The following is a 21478-nucleotide window of genomic DNA, read 5'->3' on the forward strand; positions in this document are numbered from 1 at the left end:
TCTGTGAGATTTGAGAAAGTGGGGCTTTCACAGGTGAACATGGAGGTGCCCTAAAGGAGGGGAACACCCATCAAACAGACAGGGCTGTGGCCATGTGCTTTTCAAGGTGTGGGGTGCAAACCACTCCCTGGCACTATGTGACATGGTTTTCCAGGGGTGCTCAGAAGACACATCGCTTTTTATTATGGAAGGATGGCTTCCACTAGTAAACTTGATACCGTGGTTATCATTGCTTAAGAAGTGGCTAAGCCAAAAAGAAAGTCATTTGGCTTAAAGTCCACTTAATGAAAAACGTCAAGTAAATGATGGTATAGATTGTACATACAGAACTGCGGCCAAGGAGCAAGAGTAGAACACCAAAGACCCATGTTTAGGAAATGCTCTGCTGGGGCAGGGTTGGCAGGGTGGGAGGTCTCACCAGCCTGGGTGTTGCTATTTGCAAGCATGTGAGTTGGGTCCGAATCCATCACCCCGTTCGGACTCCTGCTGCTGTGGGTAGTAATAATTCATTGTCGGATCACTGCTCTTGTATAGCCTTTGACTGTGACCTTTTTATTTTTTCCCTAACCACACAGTGAAATAAACTGAAATAACAAATGATACTTGTATAAAGTGTTTGCCCTAAGCCGTACCCGCCTTCTCTGCTGTCTAGATAAAGTGTGCAAAACCACTTTCATGTCCAAGGGACCCTACTGTCCCTTATTGACTTTTAGCCCAGGGTCTTACTTTCAGAAACCTGTTATTTTTAATACTGTTAGGGTCCTCCTGTCCTCGGCAGGGTTTTAGTCACATCCCATCCCTCAGGCCACTTAGGCCCTGTGGATTTTTATTGCAGTACTTCGCCCAACCCTTGGGTCGGTCCCTGCTGGCAGTCCCTGTGGAGGGGAAAGAGTTTCGGGGGCAGGATGCTGACACACTGTGAAGTCAGGGCCCTGGCTCATCCAGCCACTTGCCTACTCACTCTGGCTCACTCACCGTTTTGTGTCCCTGTAGGCTGTCCTGGAGGACCAGAGTCAGATGAGGCAGATGGAGCTCGAGATCAGACCCTTGTTCCTTGTACCAGACACCAACGGCTTCATTGACCACCTGGCCAGTCTGGCACGGCTGCTGGAGAGCAGGAAATACATCCTGGTGGTGCCCCTCATCGGTGAGTCAGGCCAGAGCACCCCCGCATGTGTGCTGCACACACGTCTGACGGCCCCGGGGGCCGGGCAGCCCGAGAGCCCTGCTCTGTGTGTGTGACAGGATTTGCAGGGAAGTAGGGTATGCGTGGGGCAAGGAAAATTGTTTAATAATCAAAGCAGTTCGAATTATTATGGCTGATCCATGGCTTAAACTGCTTGAGCAAATGGACTCCTGTGTCCCAGCAACCAGAGGCTGCCTGAGCCCAGCCCTTGTTTTTATCCTTATAAAGCTTGCAGTAAAACAGCAAAGCTGGTTCCCGTTATTGGTAAACACTCAGCCCTGGCAGATAACGGCAGTACTGCTGGGTGGTCTGGCAGGGAGGCTGGGAGGATTTTGAAGTGGTTAGATGCCTTTGGTCTGATTGTCTTGTAGCTTTTCATGATCATTCTGTTGGTTCGAGGTAGCATTCTTCTGGCCAGTGTCACCCTAAGGCCAGGCTGACGGAAACCCTCCAGAGCAAGCCCTTGGCTCATGCCTGTGGATTCCTGCCACTTGGGCCCTTACCACTGTCTGGTCACTGATGCTGGTGCAGGGTCAGCATCTCAGGACCCAGCTAGCTTGCTTCCACCCTCAGGCCAGAAGAGCCCAGCTGGGCTGTCTCCAAGGGACTGTCTAGGCACTGTCTTAGTTCTTGGAGCTCTGTGGTGGGTCAGCCTGAGGATGGGCTTTGGGCCCTGGGCTCCTAATATAATTGATATAGTGAATATGGCTGATGGCTATCCTGTGGAGGGAGAGGGTCTAGGAGGTGATTGGTTTTTCAGTGTCCCCTTCTCAGCAGCCACTTGGAGCAAGTGGGATCCTTGGGATCCTTGTCTTCTGGAAAAGCTGCCAGACTGGCAGTCTGCCTGCCAAGCCACCTCTGACATCCATGCCAAGATGTTCCATTGGGCCTCCCCTCCTAGTCCCAAGTGTCTTAGTGCCAGATGAGGTTGGAAACAAAGGGCAGGAAACATCCGCCCCTGCAGAGGCTATAGAACCCTGGGGGGTTGTGGGAAACACGTTAGCACCACCTGAGAATGTTGGCACTGAAGCAGCCCTCGTCCCGCCTCCACCCTCCCTGTCTTCCTTCCCCCTCCCCATGTGGCCTGGCCAGAACCTCTTAAACCTGGGCCTTTAGACCTAAGGGAAGACTTTCTGTTCTTCAGAAATAGAGCAGCAAGACCATCAATTTGTTCCAGCTTCCCCTCTTCCCTCACTGCATCCTGGGGTAGGGTAGCTAGCAGGATAATATGTCTCCATGCTTTCCTACCCCAGGAGATTTTTAGGGGAAAGAGAGTGAGTGGTCACTTTTCCTCATGGTCAGGAAATGGTATAACTGAGCGAGGTTGCTGACGTCTGAGGAGCTCCCAAAGACTTGGAAAGAGCCTCAGACACCATGTCAGGCTAGCAAAGGTTCTTGATCCCCAGCACTGATTGTGCCCCTCCTGTGTGCCAAATCTCCTTATTCCTGCGGGGGTCCAGGGAAGGGCAGAGCTGGAAGCCCTTGGCCTCGAGGAGCTTGTGGTTCAGTAGGGAAAGCCAGATGTGGTGCGGAGGGAGCAAATACATGCACAAACACACGTTGGATAAATAGATGTCCCCTTGGGTGCTGGGAAATAACAGCTCTGCCACAGAGGTACACCTGTCCGTCTTCTTGCCTCTTTGTACTCTCTTTGGGGGTAGGGGGGTAGGGCCCTCGACTCTCAGGAGCTGTACAGGTGACTCCTGTTCAGGAGTGAGTCCTGTTCAGAGTGAACTGAGTGAGGCTCCCTCAGTTCATTCCCACTCTGGGTCCAGAGCACAAAGGGTTAAGCCAGCCGCCTTCCCTGCTTATTTCTTGTGCTCTCTAACCTGCTCCTGCTCCTTAGGCCTGACCCTAGCATCGAGAAGCCCCGCCTGGTGCAGAAGCACAAACAAGCTTCCCCTTTGAAGCCTGTTTAGTTTGGAAGCAGGAAAGGAGATTTTGGGATGGAATACCAGTTTTTCATGTTTGATGTTCTGTTTGCTGTACCGTACACCATCTACCACTACTTCCCAGCCTCAACCATACACTGTGTGGACATGCAGCAGCCTCAGGTTGTGGAAAGCATGGGCTCTGTGTGTGTGCGTGTGTGTGTGTGTATTCCCACATGGGCCCTTTCCAGAAAGTGTCTCTGAATACCCAGACAGTGAGTGCCAGTCTCACCATGGAACAGCATGCTCAGGCCGACTCCCCGGGCCATGAATCATTGCACTGAGGAGAGGCCTCAGACCCCAAACTCTCCCAGAGCCCCCAAGGAGTGCATATTTCCCACTTGACCTCAGGCTTTTGGCTGGAATTTTGGAAAGAATCTTCACCAGAAAATGAAGCCGTGTCCCAGACACATAGGCAGGCAGTCAGGCAGACACACACACACACACACACACACACACACACACACACACGTACACACAAACACGTGCAGTATCAGAGGAGTAGATGTGCCAAGGGCATGGTTTGAAGGACACCAGAGTCCTTGCAAGTAAGGCTGTGACTGTTGCTTCCCACTCGGTGACCTCCCTGCTCTCTGCCAGGGGATGAGGCATAGAACTTTGCCCCTGTGAACAGCTGTGGCTGGGGATCCAGACTGATGAAGGGGAGTGCCTCTGGTCCTTTAGCTGTTACCCTTGCCTCTCCTGAGAGACCCTTTCAACTTAATCCTGTAACTGAGGAATATGATAGCAGAGGGGCCAGGTTTCTTCCTCTGGATACAGCAGCTCTAGAAGATCCTGTAGGTTCCTTGGAGGAGGGTGGGACCCAGGGGAAGAGACAGAAAGATAGAGCTCTATGTCATTGGAAGACTCCCATGGGGCAAGGTAAAGACTGTGGTCTGCAAAGGGGCTGCCAGGGAAAGTGAGTCGAGGGTGAAGGCAGATGTAAGTGCTAATCGCTGAGGCTGATGATATCTTGTGGGACTGTGTCTCATCAGTGATCAATGAACTGGACGGCCTCGCTAAGGGGCAGGAGACAGACCACCGGGCAGGGGGCTATGCCCGTGTGGTGCAGGAGAAGGCCCGAAAGTCCATCGAGTTCCTCGAGCGGCGATTTGAGAGTCGGGACTCCTGCCTACGGGCCCTGACCAGCCGTGGCAATGAACTCGAATCCATCGCCTTCCGCAGTGAAGATATCACTGGCCAGCTGGTAAGTCTTGGGGCAGAAAGGGAGAGCCCATAGTGAGCCTCAGAACAGGGTCTCCGGGTGCTCAGGGACCTCAGGCAGCTGAGGGGGGAAGCCACCATCCAGGCCCAAGAGGGCCAGTTCTCTGTCCCTTAGATCACTCTTGGTCCCCACCACGCAGGACCAGAACATGGGTGGGAGGGACTCTGGGATGTGATGCTCCCCGGGACCCCAGAGGCAAAAGTGTATCTGTGCCTTCTCCGAATGGCGCCCCCTCCTGCCCAGTGGCCCTTCTCACACTTTCTTCCTCCAGGGTAACAACGATGACCTGATCCTCTCCTGTTGCCTCCACTACTGCAAAGACAAGGCTAAGGACTTCATGCCCACCAACAAAGGTACAGCTTTGCCTCTGCCTCAGGATCATCCATCCTTCCCTCTCCCCCTGCCCTACCATCCTAGGGAAGGGTCCCCTCACCAGCTCTGGCCTGGGGAGTTTGACGCAAGCCTCAGGCCAGCCTTCTGGAAATCCCACCTCGCTGTCACGGCTCCCCCACTCCCAAGTGGACCCTGGTCCAACTAGGGGTGGATCTAGCCCTGGAAGCCGGGCTTTAGGCAGTGAGCTTTCCCACTCGGCATGCATCCATTTCCTTTCTTGGGTCCTCAGTGAGACTTCTGACAGCAAGAATGTCTTTATGATTCAGTGTAGCTTATTCTGGCCACGGTCTCCTGAACCCAGCCCTCTGGAGCTCTGAGAGGACAGTCCCCACTGGTCCCTAGGGTTTACCTCCCTTTTCTTGGCCATGCTTACCCTCTCAATTCATCCCTGAATGTTTACCCTCTATGGGGCCAGTAGTGGAGGTACTTCCCCAGTGAGTAGTGGGCCTTTCCTTCCTGTCTCTGTGTCATGTGTTGTGGCACTTTGAGGGCGTTTGACAGCTTGAGGACTGAGCCCTCAGCCCAATTTTCAAGGCCTTTTTGGCAGCCAGCAGTCCCGTCTTTGAGCTGGAGGCCCACCCTGGGACTCCTCAAGGTGCATCAGCACCTCCTCCTCAATCCAGAATGCCTTCCCGCACAGCCCCTCAAGAGTCAACAGGGCTTGGGTTTTCTGCTCCCGGCTCCCAGGAGTCTGATATTTCTTCCTACGACGTCCCCATTCTGTGTCAGCTTACAGGCTTGGGCATTCTTAACACTTGGTTTATATCTATGTATAGGTGACTCCGTCTTGTCATTTTCTTTTGGTGGTGGTGGCCCAGCTCTCTTACCTGCTCAGTTTCCTAGCCCTGGCTTCCAGGCTGGTCGGGAGATTGTCTTCTCTCCTCCTGCTCCTGCCACGAGTGTCACCGCAGCCCCTCACTCCTGCCTGAGTCTCTGCCCCAGGGGCTGAGAAAGAGCCCGCAGGTGCTGTTCTTCAGAGGGGTCCTGCACGTTCTGTGCCTCAGGGCCAGACCTAGAGTGAAGTTGGGTAGGAAGGAGTCCTAGCTGAGCCAAACGGCAGAGCTTGGGCTCTGCTCCCAGGCAGCTTCCTAGAGGGGCACCTCCTGAGGGAGAGGTGGGCGGCATTGCAGAAGGCCTTGTTGGGAAGTACGGTTCAGATCCTGCTATGGCCCCACCCAGCTTCAGAGCTGTTTCTTTCTCCGCAGAGACACATTTTGGCTTCAGCTTTACTAGTCTCTCCACCCCCCACTTCACCCCAAACAGCCCGCAGGAACCCATTGCCATCCTGGGGACCGCCCCTATCACAATTACATCAGCAACGGCTAGTGTAATCAAACCCCATTTGTCAGTGTGAATTCTTAGCAGATTAACTTGTCAGATTCACAGAGAAACCGTCACTAAATGTTTATATGTAAACGATGTTGAATTTTAAAATCATGTGGATTATGGCGGATGGGGCCTGACAAGATGATGGTCTCTGGTTTCTAACAAAGTGAAGTTACCAGTGTCAAAACAGAGGATGTTTATTGTTAAAAATGTCTGAAAGTATCCACAGAAACCCCTGCAGACCCCTGCCAGCAGTGCTGGGCCTTAGTCGACTATCCTAAGGCCTAGGATTCTCTTGGTCTGAGCCCCAGGACAGGAGTGGTGGGGCTGCCTGGAGCAGCCAGCTGGGAACCCCGGAAAGCACAGCATGGCACCACCCATGCCCGAGGGGTCTGGCCCAGCCGTGGAGCCGAGCCGTCTGAGAGCATTCTCTCTGCTCCTATGGCCTTCCTTACCCCATCTGCCCATTGCAGCCCTCACTCCTACCCATTCTCATCTCCCACCAGCGTCAGCCTCATGAGCCTCTCCCCCCTTCTTCCCCCAAACTCTTCCCAGGCTGACAGCCAGTTCTCAGCCTCCCTGCCTGGAGCTGGCAAGCCTGAAACTGCTCAGGTCCAGACCTGGACATTTGCAATTGCCCAGCCCCGCCAGCCCCCTGCAGTCAGTAAGCCCTGCAGGACATTTCCTGTGCCTCACTGTCTGCCGGACCTCCGTCAGGAAATACCCAGCCTGGGGCTGAGGAGTGGGCTTGCCACTGAGCGGCCTGACCAGGGGTGGGGATGTCATTTGTGTGGGTGCTTGGCCCTGACTTAAATCCTCCCGAGTACTTTAAAAGGTTAGGGAATTAGGAGAAGAGAGGTAGTGGCGGACATCTTGCTAAGAGGTCACCTAAAAAGAACAAAGGCTGCTTATGCAGATATAGAAAGAGCTTTAAAATACATAACATCTGAGTAAAGTAGATATGGCTAGTATGATCGTAATGTTGTTGGGAAAAAGCTTATGTAACAAGTATATATGCTTGCACATGTGCTTAAAAAAATCCAGAAGTCTGCATAGATCTAGCCCTGGGGAACAAGACAGAGACACACAAAGGGAGAGCACTAGGGGGATGGCTTTGAGTTTTCTTTTCCTTTGTCCTCTTCTGTACTGTTAGAGGTTCTCACCATCTACATTGATTACTTTCATGTAAATAAGGGAGATCAGCTGGCTCTCCTTCAGGGCCATCTTGGCACAGTTCTGCTACGGACCCTTGCCCTCCTCTCCTCAGAGCTCCCTTGAACTAACCCCTCTTCTCACATCTGGGAGCCTGGATTCACTTTGGGTTCCACCTTGAGCTTTCTGCCTCTTAATATCTAAAGCATTGACCTCCCAGCCTTGGAGGGAGAGGATGTACAAGAAGAGAAGAGTAATTATGAGCCCAGGCCCAGCCATATTGTCCAAAGGAGCAGAAGGAAAGGGGCTTCCTCTGCTCCTCTCGGTTCCCGGGGGACGGGTCTGGGGTGGCCAGTGGCTTGGGCAGACCTCTGGACACGAGGCAGCACGGTCCCAGGCTGGAGGCGGGGGTCTGAAGCAGACAGCCAGCCCTGGGCCCAGCATTATCCCATTTCAGCCAGGTAGGGGAGGGATACCCTGGCTGGTTGCATGAGAGAAAGACTTATAGAAGGGCTGACCCTGACCACTCCCAGGCTGCGCCCCCCTGTGAGAGGAGAGGCCGCCTGTGAAGTGAAGGCCGCCCTCAGTGAAGTCCTTCTGTTCTTTCATGCCTACAGAGGAGCCAATCCGGCTGCTGCGGGAGGTGGTGTTGTTGACAGATGACCGCAACCTGCGCGTGAAGGCACTGACAAGGAACGTGCCCGTGCGGGACATCCCGGCCTTCCTCGCGTGGGCCCAGGTGGGCTGAGGGGGCCGCACTGGGGCCCCCCGCCATGGAACCATTCCTGAGAGGCCACCAGGCGCCCAGCGTAGCACCGAAGATGCCCACGTGCCTGAGCCACCAATCCACCCAGACAATAAACCATCCTCTTCAACCCACGCCGTGGCCGTGCTGTGGGGGAGCTGCTCCTCACAGAGCCCCTCCTGAGGGTCAGGCGGAAGCTGCTGGGACCCTCCTGGGCTGCCAAGATTTAGCAGGGAGGTGGCTGGCTGCAGTGACATCAGTGAGAGCAGGTGGGTGAGCCGGAGAGGCTGCCCACGGTCTCAGCCTTTCTCCCTCCCCCTGTCTAGTTCGAGGGCTTGCAGAAGGCCTTCTCAGCCCAGGGACTCCGCCGCTTTCTCAGCTGGAGATAGGGCAGGGGGTTGTTTTTCCATCAGGTGCAGGTGAAACGATAGGCCCCCTTAATCTTCAGAACCCCTGTACCAAATGTGTCCCAAGAGGCTTTTGGTCATGCCATGAAGAGAATGTCCAGGGTATGTGTCTCTGAGACCTGGATTCCCGGATGGACCCAAAGTTGGATTCTGGATACCATGTCCCATAAAGCAGCCCTAGGCCCCACCTTTTCTACCCCCTACCCCCAAACACACATCCATCCTGCTGTTCTTCTTCCTGTCCTCCTCATTCTGGGTCCATTAATGCTTTGTCCCTTGTTCCCCCTTGGATAGTCATGGGTCTAGAGGGAAGGGACATCTGGTCTTGGGCTCATGCTTCCTGGGAGGCCTTTGCCTGCTCCTCTCACTCATTGGCCTTCCTTTTGCTCTAGTTCCCATTTCATGAAATTTCCTCAGATTCTTCTCAGTTCCCCAGTCGTCTCTCCTCCCTGTCTCCTCCTGAAACATCCCCTTGGCCTCCTTGCCTTTCTAGTTGATTCCTCTTACCTCCCTGATCCCCTCAAATTCTTCATCTCAGGTCCTTGCCATTGGGGTTCCCAGTCTGAATCTTCTTCCTCTTCCAGTACCTCTGCCTTCTCTGTGCCAGGAACCTAACAAAGCTTTCCTTCCCTGACCTCCTTTCTCAGGCCCCTGTGCTCTGAGAAACTTCCAGGCTCCTCCAGCCCAGCCTTGAGGGTAGGGTGGGCCAGTGCCTGAGAGGAGCATTTGCCTAGCCCAGCGCATACACCCTTTCTAGCTTTGCCCTAGAAGAACTTGACACAGGGGCATTATAGCCTTTAAGGTTTTTGTTGCCTCTCTAGCTGGCACCTGTGTGCAAAGCCTCACTCGAGGGGCTTCCTACTGGGAATGGGTTCTCCCAACCCCAGGACAGGGATGAAAGGAACTTGGAGAAAGATAGGACTTTGAGAAGGAGCCAGGAGTCAATTTTGGTGGGACCAGAGGGGGAATCCCCCAGAGCTCCCTGTTTGGACTGTGCAGCCTTCCCAGAGGATGGGAGCACAGCTGTACCCTCCCTGAGGCCCAAGATTATACCAGGAGGAGGGGGTACTGTGCAGAAGAGCCACCAGTGTTTTGGGGTTGTGAGTCCCCCAAGGGCCTCAGAAGACTGGCTCTTGGGGGTAGAGGGTCCCAGCCTCTCTTTTGAGATCCTTTCCCCTGAATGAAGGCCAATGACTGGGTGGGTGGGAGACCCATCTCCTCTCTGTCCCATTTGCAGCACTGGTTTTGTTTCCTTAATAAATTTTTAGTTATGAACATGCCTGACCTCTTGCCTGTCTGTCTCTGGGACTGGGGAGGGAAGAAGGTCCAAGCGTCTCCCTGCACCTGTATGAGGGTGCAGTGTCTGGCCCCTCTACCCACCCAGGTCCTTGTGCATGGTGGAAGAGAGCATCAGGGGCCAGGGTCCTTGGTTACTGCTTTATTGCTGTTTGGTTCGAGTATAGAAAATGGAAGCGGCTCTGAAAGAGCCTGTGTACAAGGTAGGAAATATACAAACGGGGAGGAGGGAGCTTAAAGAGACCGCGTTCCCGCCCAGCCCAGCCTGGGCTTGGGGTGGGGGGCCACCCGGGGCGCATGCAATAAATATGGTCCGGGCCCCCAGGGGAGGGAGGGATGGGGAGGACACCGCGGGAGTGGGAGACCGGTAGGCTAGGGCTGTCTCAGCCCTCTGACTCCGGAGGGAGGGAAGGGTTGGCCCTGGGGCTAGTGCCACTTGTGCAAAATGAGGAACTTCACATTATCAGTCCCGGGGCCGGGGAGAGCAGGGGGCGGGGAGCCCTCCGGCCGGCTCAGTCCCCTCCCCGCTCCCCAACTCTGCCCGACGCTCCGACCCCAGCGGAGAGATTCACAGTGAGAATGGGTGTGGTCGCAAGGGCCGGAGGTAGGGGTGGGAGCGCCCCAACAATGACACCCCTCCCTCCAAGAGCAGCACGGAGCGGGGGAGGAAGGGAGCCAATGAACCACAGGAAGAGGCGGAGAAGGGCCGGGGGTCTCCTTTGGTCAAAGCTGATATCAAAAATATAAATCTCCCTTCCCCCATCCCACCCCCGTCCCGGGGTTTTACCCCCACCCCCACCCCCGGGCTAAGGCACAAAGCAGTGAGGCCAGGTGGGGCCGCCGCCACGGCGGCGAGGCTGCCGCTGCTACTACAGTTGTCCCGGCGCGGTGTGCCTGCTCGCTGCTGCCGCCGCCTTCCCCTGGGGATCACGGGCCAGGGGGGCCACGCGACGGCGACGACGAGGCGAGCCGGCAAGAGGCGCTCTAGGTTGGGGAGAAACGGTCGATGGTCCGGCCGTCGGGTCCGGCGGCCAGGTGTGCTCCCTGGCTCAGCACCTCGGCCGCCTTGTCCGGGCTGAGGCCCAGCTCCGCGGTGAACTTGGCCAGCGGGTAGAGGCTCTCGAGCGCCACCTTGGGGTCGTGCAGGAAGTGCGTGGTCTGCGCCAGCAGCTCCGCCGCGGCTGCCTTGTCCTGCTGCTTCAGGCTCAGCTGTTCCGCCGTGAGACGGGCCACGGCAAAGACGCCCTCGGGGAAGTCGAGCTTGCCCTTGCCGTCGGGGCCAGGGACGCCGGGTAGCCCCCCCAGACCCGCCAGCGCCCCGGCCGCGCCCGCCGCGCCCCCCACGGCGTGCATCTTCATGTGGCTGATGAGGTTGCGTTGCTGGGCGAACTTGCCGCCGCACACCTGGCACTCGTAGGGCTTCTCGCCCGAGTGGATGCGCATGTGCTCGGTGAGGCGGTACTGGCGCGTGAAGCGCATGCCGCACGCGTCGCATGCAAAGGGCTTGAGGCCCAGGTGGCTGCGCATGTGGCGCGTCATGGTCCCGCGCTGCGTGAACTTCTTCCCGCAGATGGTGCACGGATAGGGCCGGGTCAGCCAGTGCGTCTTCTCGTGCTGTCGCAGCGTGGCCGGGTCCTTGTAGCTCTTGTCGCACGACGCGCAGCGGTACGGCCGCAGCAGCTCGCCCAGGCCGCCCGGAGCCCCAGCGACCTTGTCCCCACTGCCTCCGAAAGGGGGCCCCAAGCCGGCGGCCCCCGCAGCTACCTCAGCCGCCTCGGCCCTGCCATAGAGCGCCTCCTCCTCCTCCACGTGAGCTTCCACGTGCGCATTCAGCTGCTCCGAGCTGGGGAAGCCCTTGCCGCACGGGATGCACACGTACAGGTTGTCACCGAAGCTCTCGGGCTCGCCATACGCCAGGTGAGGGCACGGATAGCCCTCCAGGTGGCCGCCGGGCGGGCTGGGGTCCTCACTGCTGCCGGTCTCTTCGCTACTGCTCTTGTAGTCGTCACCGTCGCCGCCCGCGCCTGGCCCGTCCAGGCTGCCCTGGTAGCGAGGCGGCGCCAGGCCTAGTGGGGGCACCCCGGGCGAGGCAGCCGGGTCCCCGCCGCGCTCCTCGCAGCGCTCGCTGGGCGAGCCGCGCTCTCGGCCCAACTCGTCGCCGTAACTGCCCAGGCCTGGCTCGTGCTTCATCCAGCGGTAGAGGAGGCTGGGACCGTCGGGGCGGCCCGGGGGCTCCGGTCCCGGGCTGCCGCCGCCGCCGCGGAACGGGTCCGGAGGCGGGCCGGCCTCCTCCAGCTTCTGGAAGGGCAGCGGCGGCAGAGGCGGCAGGGCGAGCGGGGGCTCCTTGTAGGCTGCGGGGCCGGCGCTGGGAGGGCTGTCTGGGCGCGGGGGCAGTTCCCGCTCGGCCGGCGGCCGCTCGGAAGGCGTGGAGCCCGGCGGGCTCTTCTTGGACAGGTCCAGGCCGCAGAGCGGGGAGCAGCGGCGCTCCGGGGCGCAGAGGGTGGAGGCTGGGCCAGGGCCCGAGGCGTACAGCTCCGCGCAATGCGTGTTCACTGCGGCCTCGGGGCCCGCGGACGGCTCGCCGGTGGGCGGTGGCGGAGGCCCGGCGGGTGACGAGTAGCAGGCCTGGATGACGGGCGTGGCGGCCCGAAGGCCCCTGCCCGGCCTCCCGTAGGGTGCGTAGCCGCCGCCGCCACCGCCGCCGCCCCGCAGGTGGCAGTACTTGCCGTGGCGCTTGAGGCGCTTCTTGCACAGCGCCACGAGGTCGGGGATCTGCAGGTAGCTGGCGGCGGCCAGCACGGCGCCCAGGCTCGGCTCAGCCCCTGGGGCCACAGCCGCCGCGGCCGCCGCCTCTGCGCCATCAGCAAGGCGGCCGGTGTAGATGAAGTCCAGCACCAGGCGGAACACCGCTGGGCTCACCATGTCATGGTCCAGGTTGAGCAGGTTGTCATGCACCACCAGCGACTTGAGGTAGGCGCTGCTGGCCGCCAGCACGTTCTTGTGCGCGCGGAAGAGGGCGTTCTGCACCACGATGATCACGTCGCACAAGAAGCCCTTGGTGCGCTGGTTGTTGAGCTGCAGCAGCAGCTGCCTCGAATGGCCCGGCGCCTCCATCGTGTCCAGCATCGTCTGCCCAGCACACTCTCCTGCGGGGACACACAGCCGCGGGGTCAGAGCCTCAGCGCGCCCTTGCTGCCTGTATCCAGCCGGGTGCTGCTCCCCCCCACCCCCAACTTCCCCTTCCCCTCAGCCGGGCAGGGGCATCGAGCTCCACGGCCTGGGCACTGGCAGAGGACAGGCGGCCTCCTGGTGTGGGAGCCTGGACCGGTGGCCTGGACCAGAAGACGGCGTAGAAAGAGTGGATCTGGAGAGAAGGCCCGGCTGGCCTACACGCCCAGCCCCGGATGCCACCGGGCACACAGGCTAGGTTCTGGGGACTTCCGAGGAGAAAACTGTTTGGGGGAAGTGACCCCTTCAGAAACAGTTACCGGATTTGAGGAAAATGTCCGCTTCAGGAAAAGTCATTCAGGGCCGAGAAGTTTGCCCAATTGGGATATAAGGGAGCCGAGTTAAAAAGCGCCTCCCGCCTCGGGAGAAGTTGCCCCAGCTGGGGGAAGTGATCCAGTGGAGGGGAACGCGGTGCCCGCCGTGGCGCCGCCCTGCCTGGAGGCTGTCAGGCCCTCAGTTGGGGCCGGGGCGCGGCCCGGCGCGGGGAGCGGAGGCAGAGGCTGCCGTGGCGGGCAGAGCACGAAGGCCGGCCCCGACGCGGGGAGGGCGTTATATCGGGGCAGGAGGCTGAGGCAGGAAGCAGGTGGGGGGGAGGGGGGAGCCACGCAGCTCCCAGGGGAGGGAGGGGGCAGCGCCCCGGGCGGGCACGGCGCACAGCCGGCTGTGGCCCTGACCCCGGCCTGCGCCCCACCCGCATCCCGGCCCCGGCCTCGGCCTCGGCTCTGCATTCGCGGGCCCCGGCGCCTCCCTCCCTAGCTCCCCCTTCGGCCCCTTCTTCACGGGAACTCCGCCGCCCCAAACTTGGGGAAAAGTTTCCCAACTTCAGACAGTCCGGGAGAAGCGCGCCAGCCCGAGTCCCTCGACTCCCAGCTTTTCCTCTCGGCCCCCAATCTTCGGCAGCCAGGCGGCCCTGGAAGCCTGAGCCGAGCCCTGAGCTCCCCTGCCCGCTCGCTCGCCCGCCCACCCTGTTCTCCGCCTGGCCCGCAGGGCCTCGCGGCCCGTTACCTGCGGCCGCAACCCGACCCGGCTTCCCTCCCCGTGGCAGTGGCAGCTCCTAGCCGGCGCCCCACCCGCCCCGCTGCCAGGCGCCGAGCTGTGCCAGGGCAGCGCCCCTGCCAGCCCCGCCCGCCGGCTCCCCTTCCCTTCCCTTCGCCTCCCCTGCCCATGTGCAGGCAGAGTCGGCCCCGGGCCACTGACCCCGCAGTGAACCCGGCGCAGAGCAGCGGCCCGGCGGTCCTGAATCCTCTAGGGGCGACACCCCGAGTCCTGAACGCCAGCCGTATTGGGGCACCCGCGCCGGAGGATGCGCCCGAGGCGGCCAGCGCGTTAAGGACCGAGCTGTCCGGGTCCCCTGTCCCTCCCGGTCCCGAGCCTCCGGACCTACCTGGGGGGCATGTCGGAAGCCCCGGCCCCGGCTGCCGGCGGATCCAGGGGGGGACGTGGCTGCGCTGCGCTGCCCTCCGCCCGCCGGGCCCCCGGTCGGTCTGTCCTGCTGGTCCGTCCTCCCCGCGTCCTGGTCGCGTCTCAGCCCCGCCGCGCTTTCCGCACACTCTTATCTGGAGCGGCCCGGGCCAGCACGCGCTGCTGCAGTTATGGCGCCACCTCGCGGCCGTGCAGGGCTTTGCGCGGCGCAGCCGCCACCTCCCTCTCGCGCACCTGGGTTGGGTTGAAGGCTCACAGATGCGGAGCTGGACCCGGGAGAGGGGTCTGTTTACAGGTTCACCCTCCCAGATGTGGCCACGTGAGAACCCGGGCCCCAGAACTTCGAGGCCCACAAACTCTGGGGTTTTGAGCTAAACGTTCCCTTGTACATGTTTCTAGATTCTCACATTGCCTCAGTTTGGAGCCCGCAAGGAGAGGACTCTGGGGACAACTAGATGGGGGGAGGGAGGTTAGGGAAGCCGTAAGAGAGAAGAAGGTAGACAAGATCTTGGGGGGCGACTTCTTAGACATTCCTGGATGGGACTGTCCGTTTATACCCACCCCACCCCCAACACGCCCACCTTCACTCAGCCACTTGGGTTTAGGTATGCACGGAATAAACCCGTTTACACCCAGACCCTCTCCAGGTACTGACACCTGCGGGCGCGCGTGTCGGCACAAATACACGTCTGCCCTTTTCCAAGTTCAAGTCCTGGCTCTCTGGGATAATCCCGAGGCTGTTACGTAGGGCCCTGCGTGAGCCTGGGCGGGGCTGTTACCCAATCAGCCTGCCCCGAACTTAGAGGCCTCTGGAGCGACCCCAGGATATTCGACTGGGAATGGCTGGACAGCGCCTCCTGGGGATCCCGCAGAAGCGACCCCAGCTTCCAGATTCCCCGTGTGAGCCATTTTGAGGGACCTGCTTGCTCGACCTCGCCTCCAACCCGATAACCCGGAACGTGACCGCAGGGATCCCCCGGCAAGGTTCTGCACCCCACAGCAAGGCTCGGTTCTTGCAGGTGACGCCCCTTCTGGGAGGGAGGGGACCCCGCACTGGCGCTTGGGCACTCGTGCGGCTACTCCGGAAGTGTCCCTACGCGGCCCCGCCGCCGCATGGGGCCTGTAGTGAGTGCCGGGTCTCGGCGGCCCACGCTGCACCTCCTCCCGGCACCTCCTGACCCCTGCCCACACGTCGGAGGGTGGGAGTGGGTCCCGGAGAACGCCTGCAGCTTCTGATTGGCTGCGCCTTCCTGAGCCGTGGCGCGCGAGAGGCTGGGGCGCAGAGTTACCATAGTAACCGATGAGGTTAGCGCGGATCGCGTCTCTCCAAGGCCTTGGAGAGCTTAGCAACCGCACAGGGCTCCTGGGCGGATGGGTGCCGCGCTCGCCGGCCCTCGCGCTGTCCTCCACCCCTACGCCCCCGCCAGAGGTAGTAGCTGAGTCACTCATTGAGGGGCCGCCAGCGCGGCCACTCGCAGTCCCTGATAGACACTGAGGTCTCGGGCGCCCCCCAGAGGCTCTCTTTCCTCTGCTGACATCTTCATGGTCTCGGAGCCCTGTGGTGGCTTTTGGTCCAGGCTGGTCCTTCTGACTCCCACCGTGTCGTGACCCTGTCCTCACCGTTTCTACTCCATGTTCTAGATCCATTTTATCCCAGTCCTCTCCTCCGTCTACCCACGGTCACCTCACTAGGGTTGCAGTGAGAATGAAAGAATGAAAACCGTGTGTTCAGAGCCGCCAGCCTCTAGGGAAAAACGGACCACGACATCTTGGCCGAGGGATGGATGCGTTGTGCGCTGAAGCGGAAAAAAGTGTATGGAGTGCTGGAGAAAGGTGAAAAGGCTCCTCGGAAGAAGTGCTCTTAGAACTGGGTTTTGATGGGTGAATAGTTCCTCCCCAACACAGAAAAGCCGCCAGGGAGAAAAGAACCACAGGGACAAAGGCTGGAGGCAAAAGAAAAAGAGGTGGAGTGGGGGGAGACTCCTGGAGGATAGACTCCAAAAGTTGTTCAGGACTTCTCCCCCTGCGTTTCTACTGGAATCTTTTATCCTCTTGATGGGACCAGATCCTAGCCCCACAAGGAGCCCCTCAACCCAGTTCACTTTTGTACAGTGTCCACTGTACCATCTTTGTTTGTTTTTTTTTTTTCCCAACACTCTCCCCGGATCCCCACTCCCTGAATTAACTCACTGCCCCATCCCTATCCTCAGGCTGTCCTTACATCCCTATGGAAGGGTCTCACAGACTTGCAGCCAGCCTTGCTGCCTTCCTGTGGACTTCACTCTTCTTCAATTTTTGATCTTTCCCTCCCTCCCTAGTTTCTATCTACCCTACTAGCCTGGCACTGTTCTCCCTCAACACCTGCTCCTCGCCTCTACCGCCCCCCACCCCAATCCATCTCCTCTCTCTGTGAACACATTCACCCTCCTCCATTTAGAACTCTCCTCAATTGATGGAACCAGGATTGTTCATTTCTCTGCTCTTGTTCAGGGGAATTCTGTCCCACACGGCTTAGGGCCTTCGTGTCAATTCATACCTCCAAGGAACTCTAACTCCTCCAGGAAGTGGTCTTGCCACTCCATCCTCCAGAGATCCTTTTCTGTCAAGCCGCTGAGCCCTTGGTCTCCCTCACTCATTATCACCCACAAATGGGTACTGAACGGGGTCTGCTTGGTGCCAGGCTCTGACACTGGCACTGCCGACCTGTCCTCCTCCCCACCGCCCTGTTTTTCCTCTCTGGCCGCCCCCCGCCCAACTCCTCCATAGAGGAACCCCTTGCTCATATCCGGGGAATGCAAGCCACTCTTCTCAACTTTTCTGGGGTCTCCAGCTCCTGACTGGTTCCTAGACCTCCGGGACACGCATCCCCCCCCCACCCCCCACGCGCCATTCCTCCCAGGCCCAGACTCCTACAAAGCTTCTGCGAGCCCTGGGCTCCCCCACTCTTCTTCCCCCATTTCCCCGACGCCACAGCTCTAGATGCTGCTTTAGGCCCCTCCTCAGGTCTAGCTTCCTCTCCTGTACCTCCCACCCCAGGGTGATGACACTGCAGTGGCCACGCGTGGTGTAACGCCACCGAAGGTCATCTTGTGACGTCACAGAGCCGTCGAGTCCAGGAACTGAGGAGTGGGAGAGGGGGCTGCCGGTTGAGCACCTCGGAAGGCCTGTCGGGAAGTGGGATTGCATCCCCCAGGTGTCCCAGGGTGCTTAAAGGTGTAGGACCCGTCCGCCCTCCCTGCACTGTCCTCCCGCCGGCCCCCAGTCCGCAGTTCCGGAAAGTTAACCCTTTGTAGACCGGTACAGGAGCCCGGGCTCCCCCTCCCTGTTCCTGCTTCCGTGCGCCCTCCTCCCCCTCCCAGCTCCCGGTCGCCTTAGTCCCCCCCAACCCCCCGCCTCGCCACTATAAATAGCCCCTCTTCCAGTTTCCTAAATTCCCTGCTGACGTCGGCAGCGCGTCAGTGTGTAGGAGCCGCGGCCGCATGAATGAGCCGCCGCACGAGTACTACGCGCGCCTATAAAAGCAGCGGCGCCAGCCGGGCTGCGGGAGGCGAGCGGGAGCCGGCGCGACGCGGCCCGACAGGTAAGTGGGACTGACCGACCGACGGTCTACAGATGGACCGATGCACGGACACGGACGGAAAGGCAATGAGGAGACCGGCAGACGGCAGGTTGGCTGGCCCCTAAGGGGTGGGATTGGGAACAGGGTGTGGGATGAGGATCCCCTCGCAGCTGGTGGAGCCGGGCCGGAGGCGTATCCAGAACCCCGTGCTGCACTTGCCCGCGCCCGGATGAAGACGCAGCCACTTCGGAGGAGCATCGAACAGAGGACGGACCCCAGGGTCCCTGCGACATTTCCTGGGGCTCCTGCGCCATTCTCCCAAGAAAGTGGGGCGAAGATGCTGACGCCCCAGAAGACGCGCCCCCTCCTCCCCCTCCCCGCACCGCAGTGACTCAGCCTCGCTACCCCTGCCGGCTGAGCGGGGCTACCGGAGAAGGACAGACGCCCACCTGCCCGCCGACCTAGCCTTGGCTCTTTCGGGACCCCCACCCCGCATCCAGTCGGGCACCCCCTCCCGGTCCCATCCCGTCGGGCTGGTCCCTTTGCGCCCCCGACTTCCCGCCTCTGCGCGAGGAGCTGTCCTCTCAGGACCAGGAGGGGGCGGGACCTCGGCCCGGCTGCCCCGCCCCCCCACTGAGCGCCCCCCCCGCCGCCGCCGGAAGTGCCTCTCCGCAGGGACATATTTGACGTCACAGGGTTTTGACGTCAAGGGCCGCGTGCCTGTCCGCAAGCTCTGGGGCCGAGAAAGGCGGGAGACGCGGGGGAGGAAGAGCAGCAGCGCCCCCAGCTGCAGGCAACGGAGGCACCCCCGCCCGCCCGGGCAGAGCGCCGGCACCTTGGCTCTAGACTGCTTACTGCCCGGGCCGCCCTCAGTAACAGTCTCCAGTCACGGCCACCGACGCCTGGCCCCGCCCCAGGACCGCGGACCCGGCCACCTGCCGCGCCCCGGGCCCCTCAGTTCCCCAGGGTCCCTCAGCCCAGAGCGCGCGCTCCGCGCCGCCGCTGTCCGCGGTGCTGATCCAGCGCAGGCGCTGCCATCCGCCCGTCCGGTCCCTGGTCACCAGAGGCTGCGAGGGGCGGCCGCTCACACGCACATCGCACGGCCCCCGAGCCCGGTCCCCATCGCGCGCGCTCTCCCCCCGCTACCCCCTCCCCAACCCGCTGTCCTGACGTCTGCCTGACTGGAGCTGCCACGGTGCCGTCAGTAGCGCGCGCCCCGCCCCCGCGTCTCCAGGGCAACCGTGGCTTTCGATTGTTACTGTGGGAACCGGAGGTAACAGTCTACAGCCATGGTCGCCCCGCAGCACGCCCACGCACTGCGCCCGCCGCGCACTGCCAGCCCCGGATGGGGGAGACCAGGAGCAGGAGGAAACGGGGGCGGCGAGTCAAGATCCGATGTATCTATGGGGGCGGAGGGCGGTGAGGTGCTGGGGGGTGGACTGCTCTCGGGTCTGATCGCTGCGTGTCTACCAAGGCAGGGAAGGAAGCACGGTCTGGGCTGTATGTCTGACCGTCCGCCTCAGTGACCGTCCTGTCCTCTTGGCTGAGGTTGCAGCCAGGGAATGGCGAAAGAAGGGGTAGTTCTGGGATTTGTGTTCTATCTCCTCGGTGGGAGGGAGGCGGCTGGGACCTGAAGGCCTCCTGCAGACTGAAGGGAGTAGATGGAGCAAAGTTTTCCTAAATTGCCACAACAGCATTCTTCCGGGAAACCCTCTGCTGAGCAGGCAGAAAGCGTGACTAATCCTTGAACCCATTTTCTGATGCCGCCGTCCCTCACTCTTCTCCCCGCTCTTTCATCCTCTGATCCATGTAGAGTGATAAGAAAGGTCCCCAACCGTCAGGAAGCCAGTGTGCTTGTAAAATGAACCCGGTCAGTAAAGCATTGTCTGAATGTATCAGCAGCCTCACTTCAATCGGTGCTGGATTCTAATTTGAGATAGTGTCTCAAATTAGTTCTAAAGTGGAAAAATGAATATGAGAGAGGCTGAAGTCCTATTGGTCCAGTGAAGTGTGAGCAACGACCTTTTCAAAAACACACTTATATCTCCTACCACCACCACCAACACCCAGTGCAGGGGCTGACTGATGGATACCGGGTGCAGGACTTCCCTAGGCACAGTCCTGGAAATGGTTAATGCAATCCAGTCCTGCCTCACATTAATCCAATTTTCTGTTACCTATCCATAACCCCTCCTTTGTTAAACTACTTTTAAGGCAATTGGTGCTGGTTTCACAGCTAATCAATTCCCACACGCTTCCTTCCTCCCACTCATGGATCCCAAGGTCTTAGATTAAATGTTCTTGATTCTGGAATCCAGCGGCCATCTGTGGGCAGACTGTAGTGTGTGCAGATGGGAGTAGTGCCCTGGGAAGCAGGAGGTCCAACCTGGCCTCATCACCGACTGGTTATCATTTAAGGGGCTGGGTTTTTGAACTTTGTGTAACATGGGATAATAATCATTCCTCTCTGGCCGAAGTGTAAGGATCAAATAGGATCACGTGAGTAAAAACCTTTGAAAACTGCAGAATGCTATTTCATTGCGCAGGGGCCATGCTAATCTCTGTATCATTCCAATTTTTTAGTATATGTGCTGCTGAAGCGAGCACCAGAATGCTTAAGTATTCTACTAGGCCGTTATGTCTTTGTGAGGGGCTGGTAGCACTGAGGAGACCCCAGATCTGGCCACTTAGGCAGAATGAACAGGGGAAAGGAGCACAACTTTCTGAGCAGAAGCTCTTGGACTTGGGCTATGGAGGGGACTTCTTTGCTCAGGGACTACTCTCAAGAGCTTTAAGTATTGAAGGTGGAGTGAGAGGCAGAGAAGAGAAATGGGAGCAATATTCTGAAGGGACCAAGTTGTCTGCAGTTTGAACCCATCTGGAGAAAATGGTCAGAGGGGGGAAACCAGAGAAGTGACTTTAGAGAATTTTTTAGTATCTTAGAACCTCAATGAGTGCACCCCAACCCCAACCTATTTTATGGATTAGGAAGGTGAGACCCAGACAGGACAATAGCCCAAAAGTCTTGAGTGCTGCGTGTCCTCTCTGCACTTCTGAGGTTACAGGAGAGAAAGCAATGACTAGGAATGGTTAGGAATGTGAATTCTGGATCTGAATCCAACTTTGGGTAAGTTACTTAACTCCTCTGCACCTGTTTTCCTCAGTTGTAATATAAAGTTAACAGTGGCTACTTGAGGAAATAGTGAGATTAAATTGGGCAACTCTCTAAAGTTTCTGCTTTTCACAGTATCAGGTGTAGTTAGCGCTCCACCAAAGGTACTCCTCTTTCTAATCTCCGGACCTCATTTCCCTTAAATACAAATTGAAAATGTAACATGAATGGTTAATTGGAGAGCTTTCTCCCCATCCCTAGTGGAACGCATGAGAATCCCAGGTGCATGTTGTGTTTTTCAAATAGCACGTTTACCAGAGACTTATATTCTACTCTCTAAGGCAATGGTTTTCAAATATGTTGTATGGGAGTGTCCAGTCCAGGGAGTTTGCCAAAATGCAGATTCCTCGGTCCAGCAACTGGCTCGGTAGGGCAAGCTTTTTTTTTTTTTTTTTTTAAGATTTTATTTATTTATTTGACAGAGAAAGATCACAAG

At 58.8% G+C, this 21478-nt stretch overlaps 2 protein-coding genes across 5 annotated transcripts in view; one reads left to right on the forward strand and one right to left on the reverse strand.

The window, feature by feature from the left end:
- Positions 1 to 9640, forward strand: part of SMG6 (SMG6 nonsense mediated mRNA decay factor) — a 247643-nt gene extending 238003 nt beyond the window's left edge. For all 3 annotated transcript variants that reach the window (XM_082707015.1, XM_082707017.1, XM_082707016.1), the window contains exons 16-19: positions 994 to 1147; positions 4113 to 4324; positions 4614 to 4695; positions 7831 to 9640. In XM_082707015.1, the coding sequence (XP_082563141.1) occupies positions 994 to 1147; positions 4113 to 4324; positions 4614 to 4695; positions 7831 to 7961 (579 nt within the window). In that variant the 3' untranslated portion in view covers positions 7962 to 9640. The remainder of the gene's footprint in view (positions 1 to 993; positions 1148 to 4112; positions 4325 to 4613; positions 4696 to 7830) is intronic.
- A 148-nt stretch (positions 9641 to 9788) lies between these two features.
- On the reverse strand, positions 9789 to 14531 carry HIC1 (HIC ZBTB transcriptional repressor 1). 2 transcript variants are annotated; one of them, XM_082707088.1, is made up of 2 exons: positions 14274 to 14531; positions 9789 to 12807 (listed from the first exon to the last, which is right to left on the reverse strand). In XM_082707088.1, exon 2 carries the CDS (start codon positions 12785 to 12787, stop codon positions 10646 to 10648), a length of 2142 nt encoding a protein of 713 aa, XP_082563214.1. In that variant the 5' UTR covers positions 12788 to 12807; positions 14274 to 14531; the 3' UTR covers positions 9789 to 10645. The 2 variants fall into 2 exon arrangements, with proteins under 2 accessions (XP_082563214.1, XP_082563213.1); XM_082707087.1 differs by lacking the exon at positions 14274 to 14531 and adding an exon at positions 13150 to 13422.
- Positions 14532 to 21478: the final 6947 nt, after the last annotated feature.

The sequence above is a fragment of the Mustela nivalis genome (genome assembly GCF_964662115.1).
Source record: "Mustela nivalis genome assembly, chromosome: 17".
In the NCBI taxonomy this organism is placed as follows: Eukaryota; Metazoa; Chordata; class Mammalia; order Carnivora; family Mustelidae; genus Mustela; species Mustela nivalis.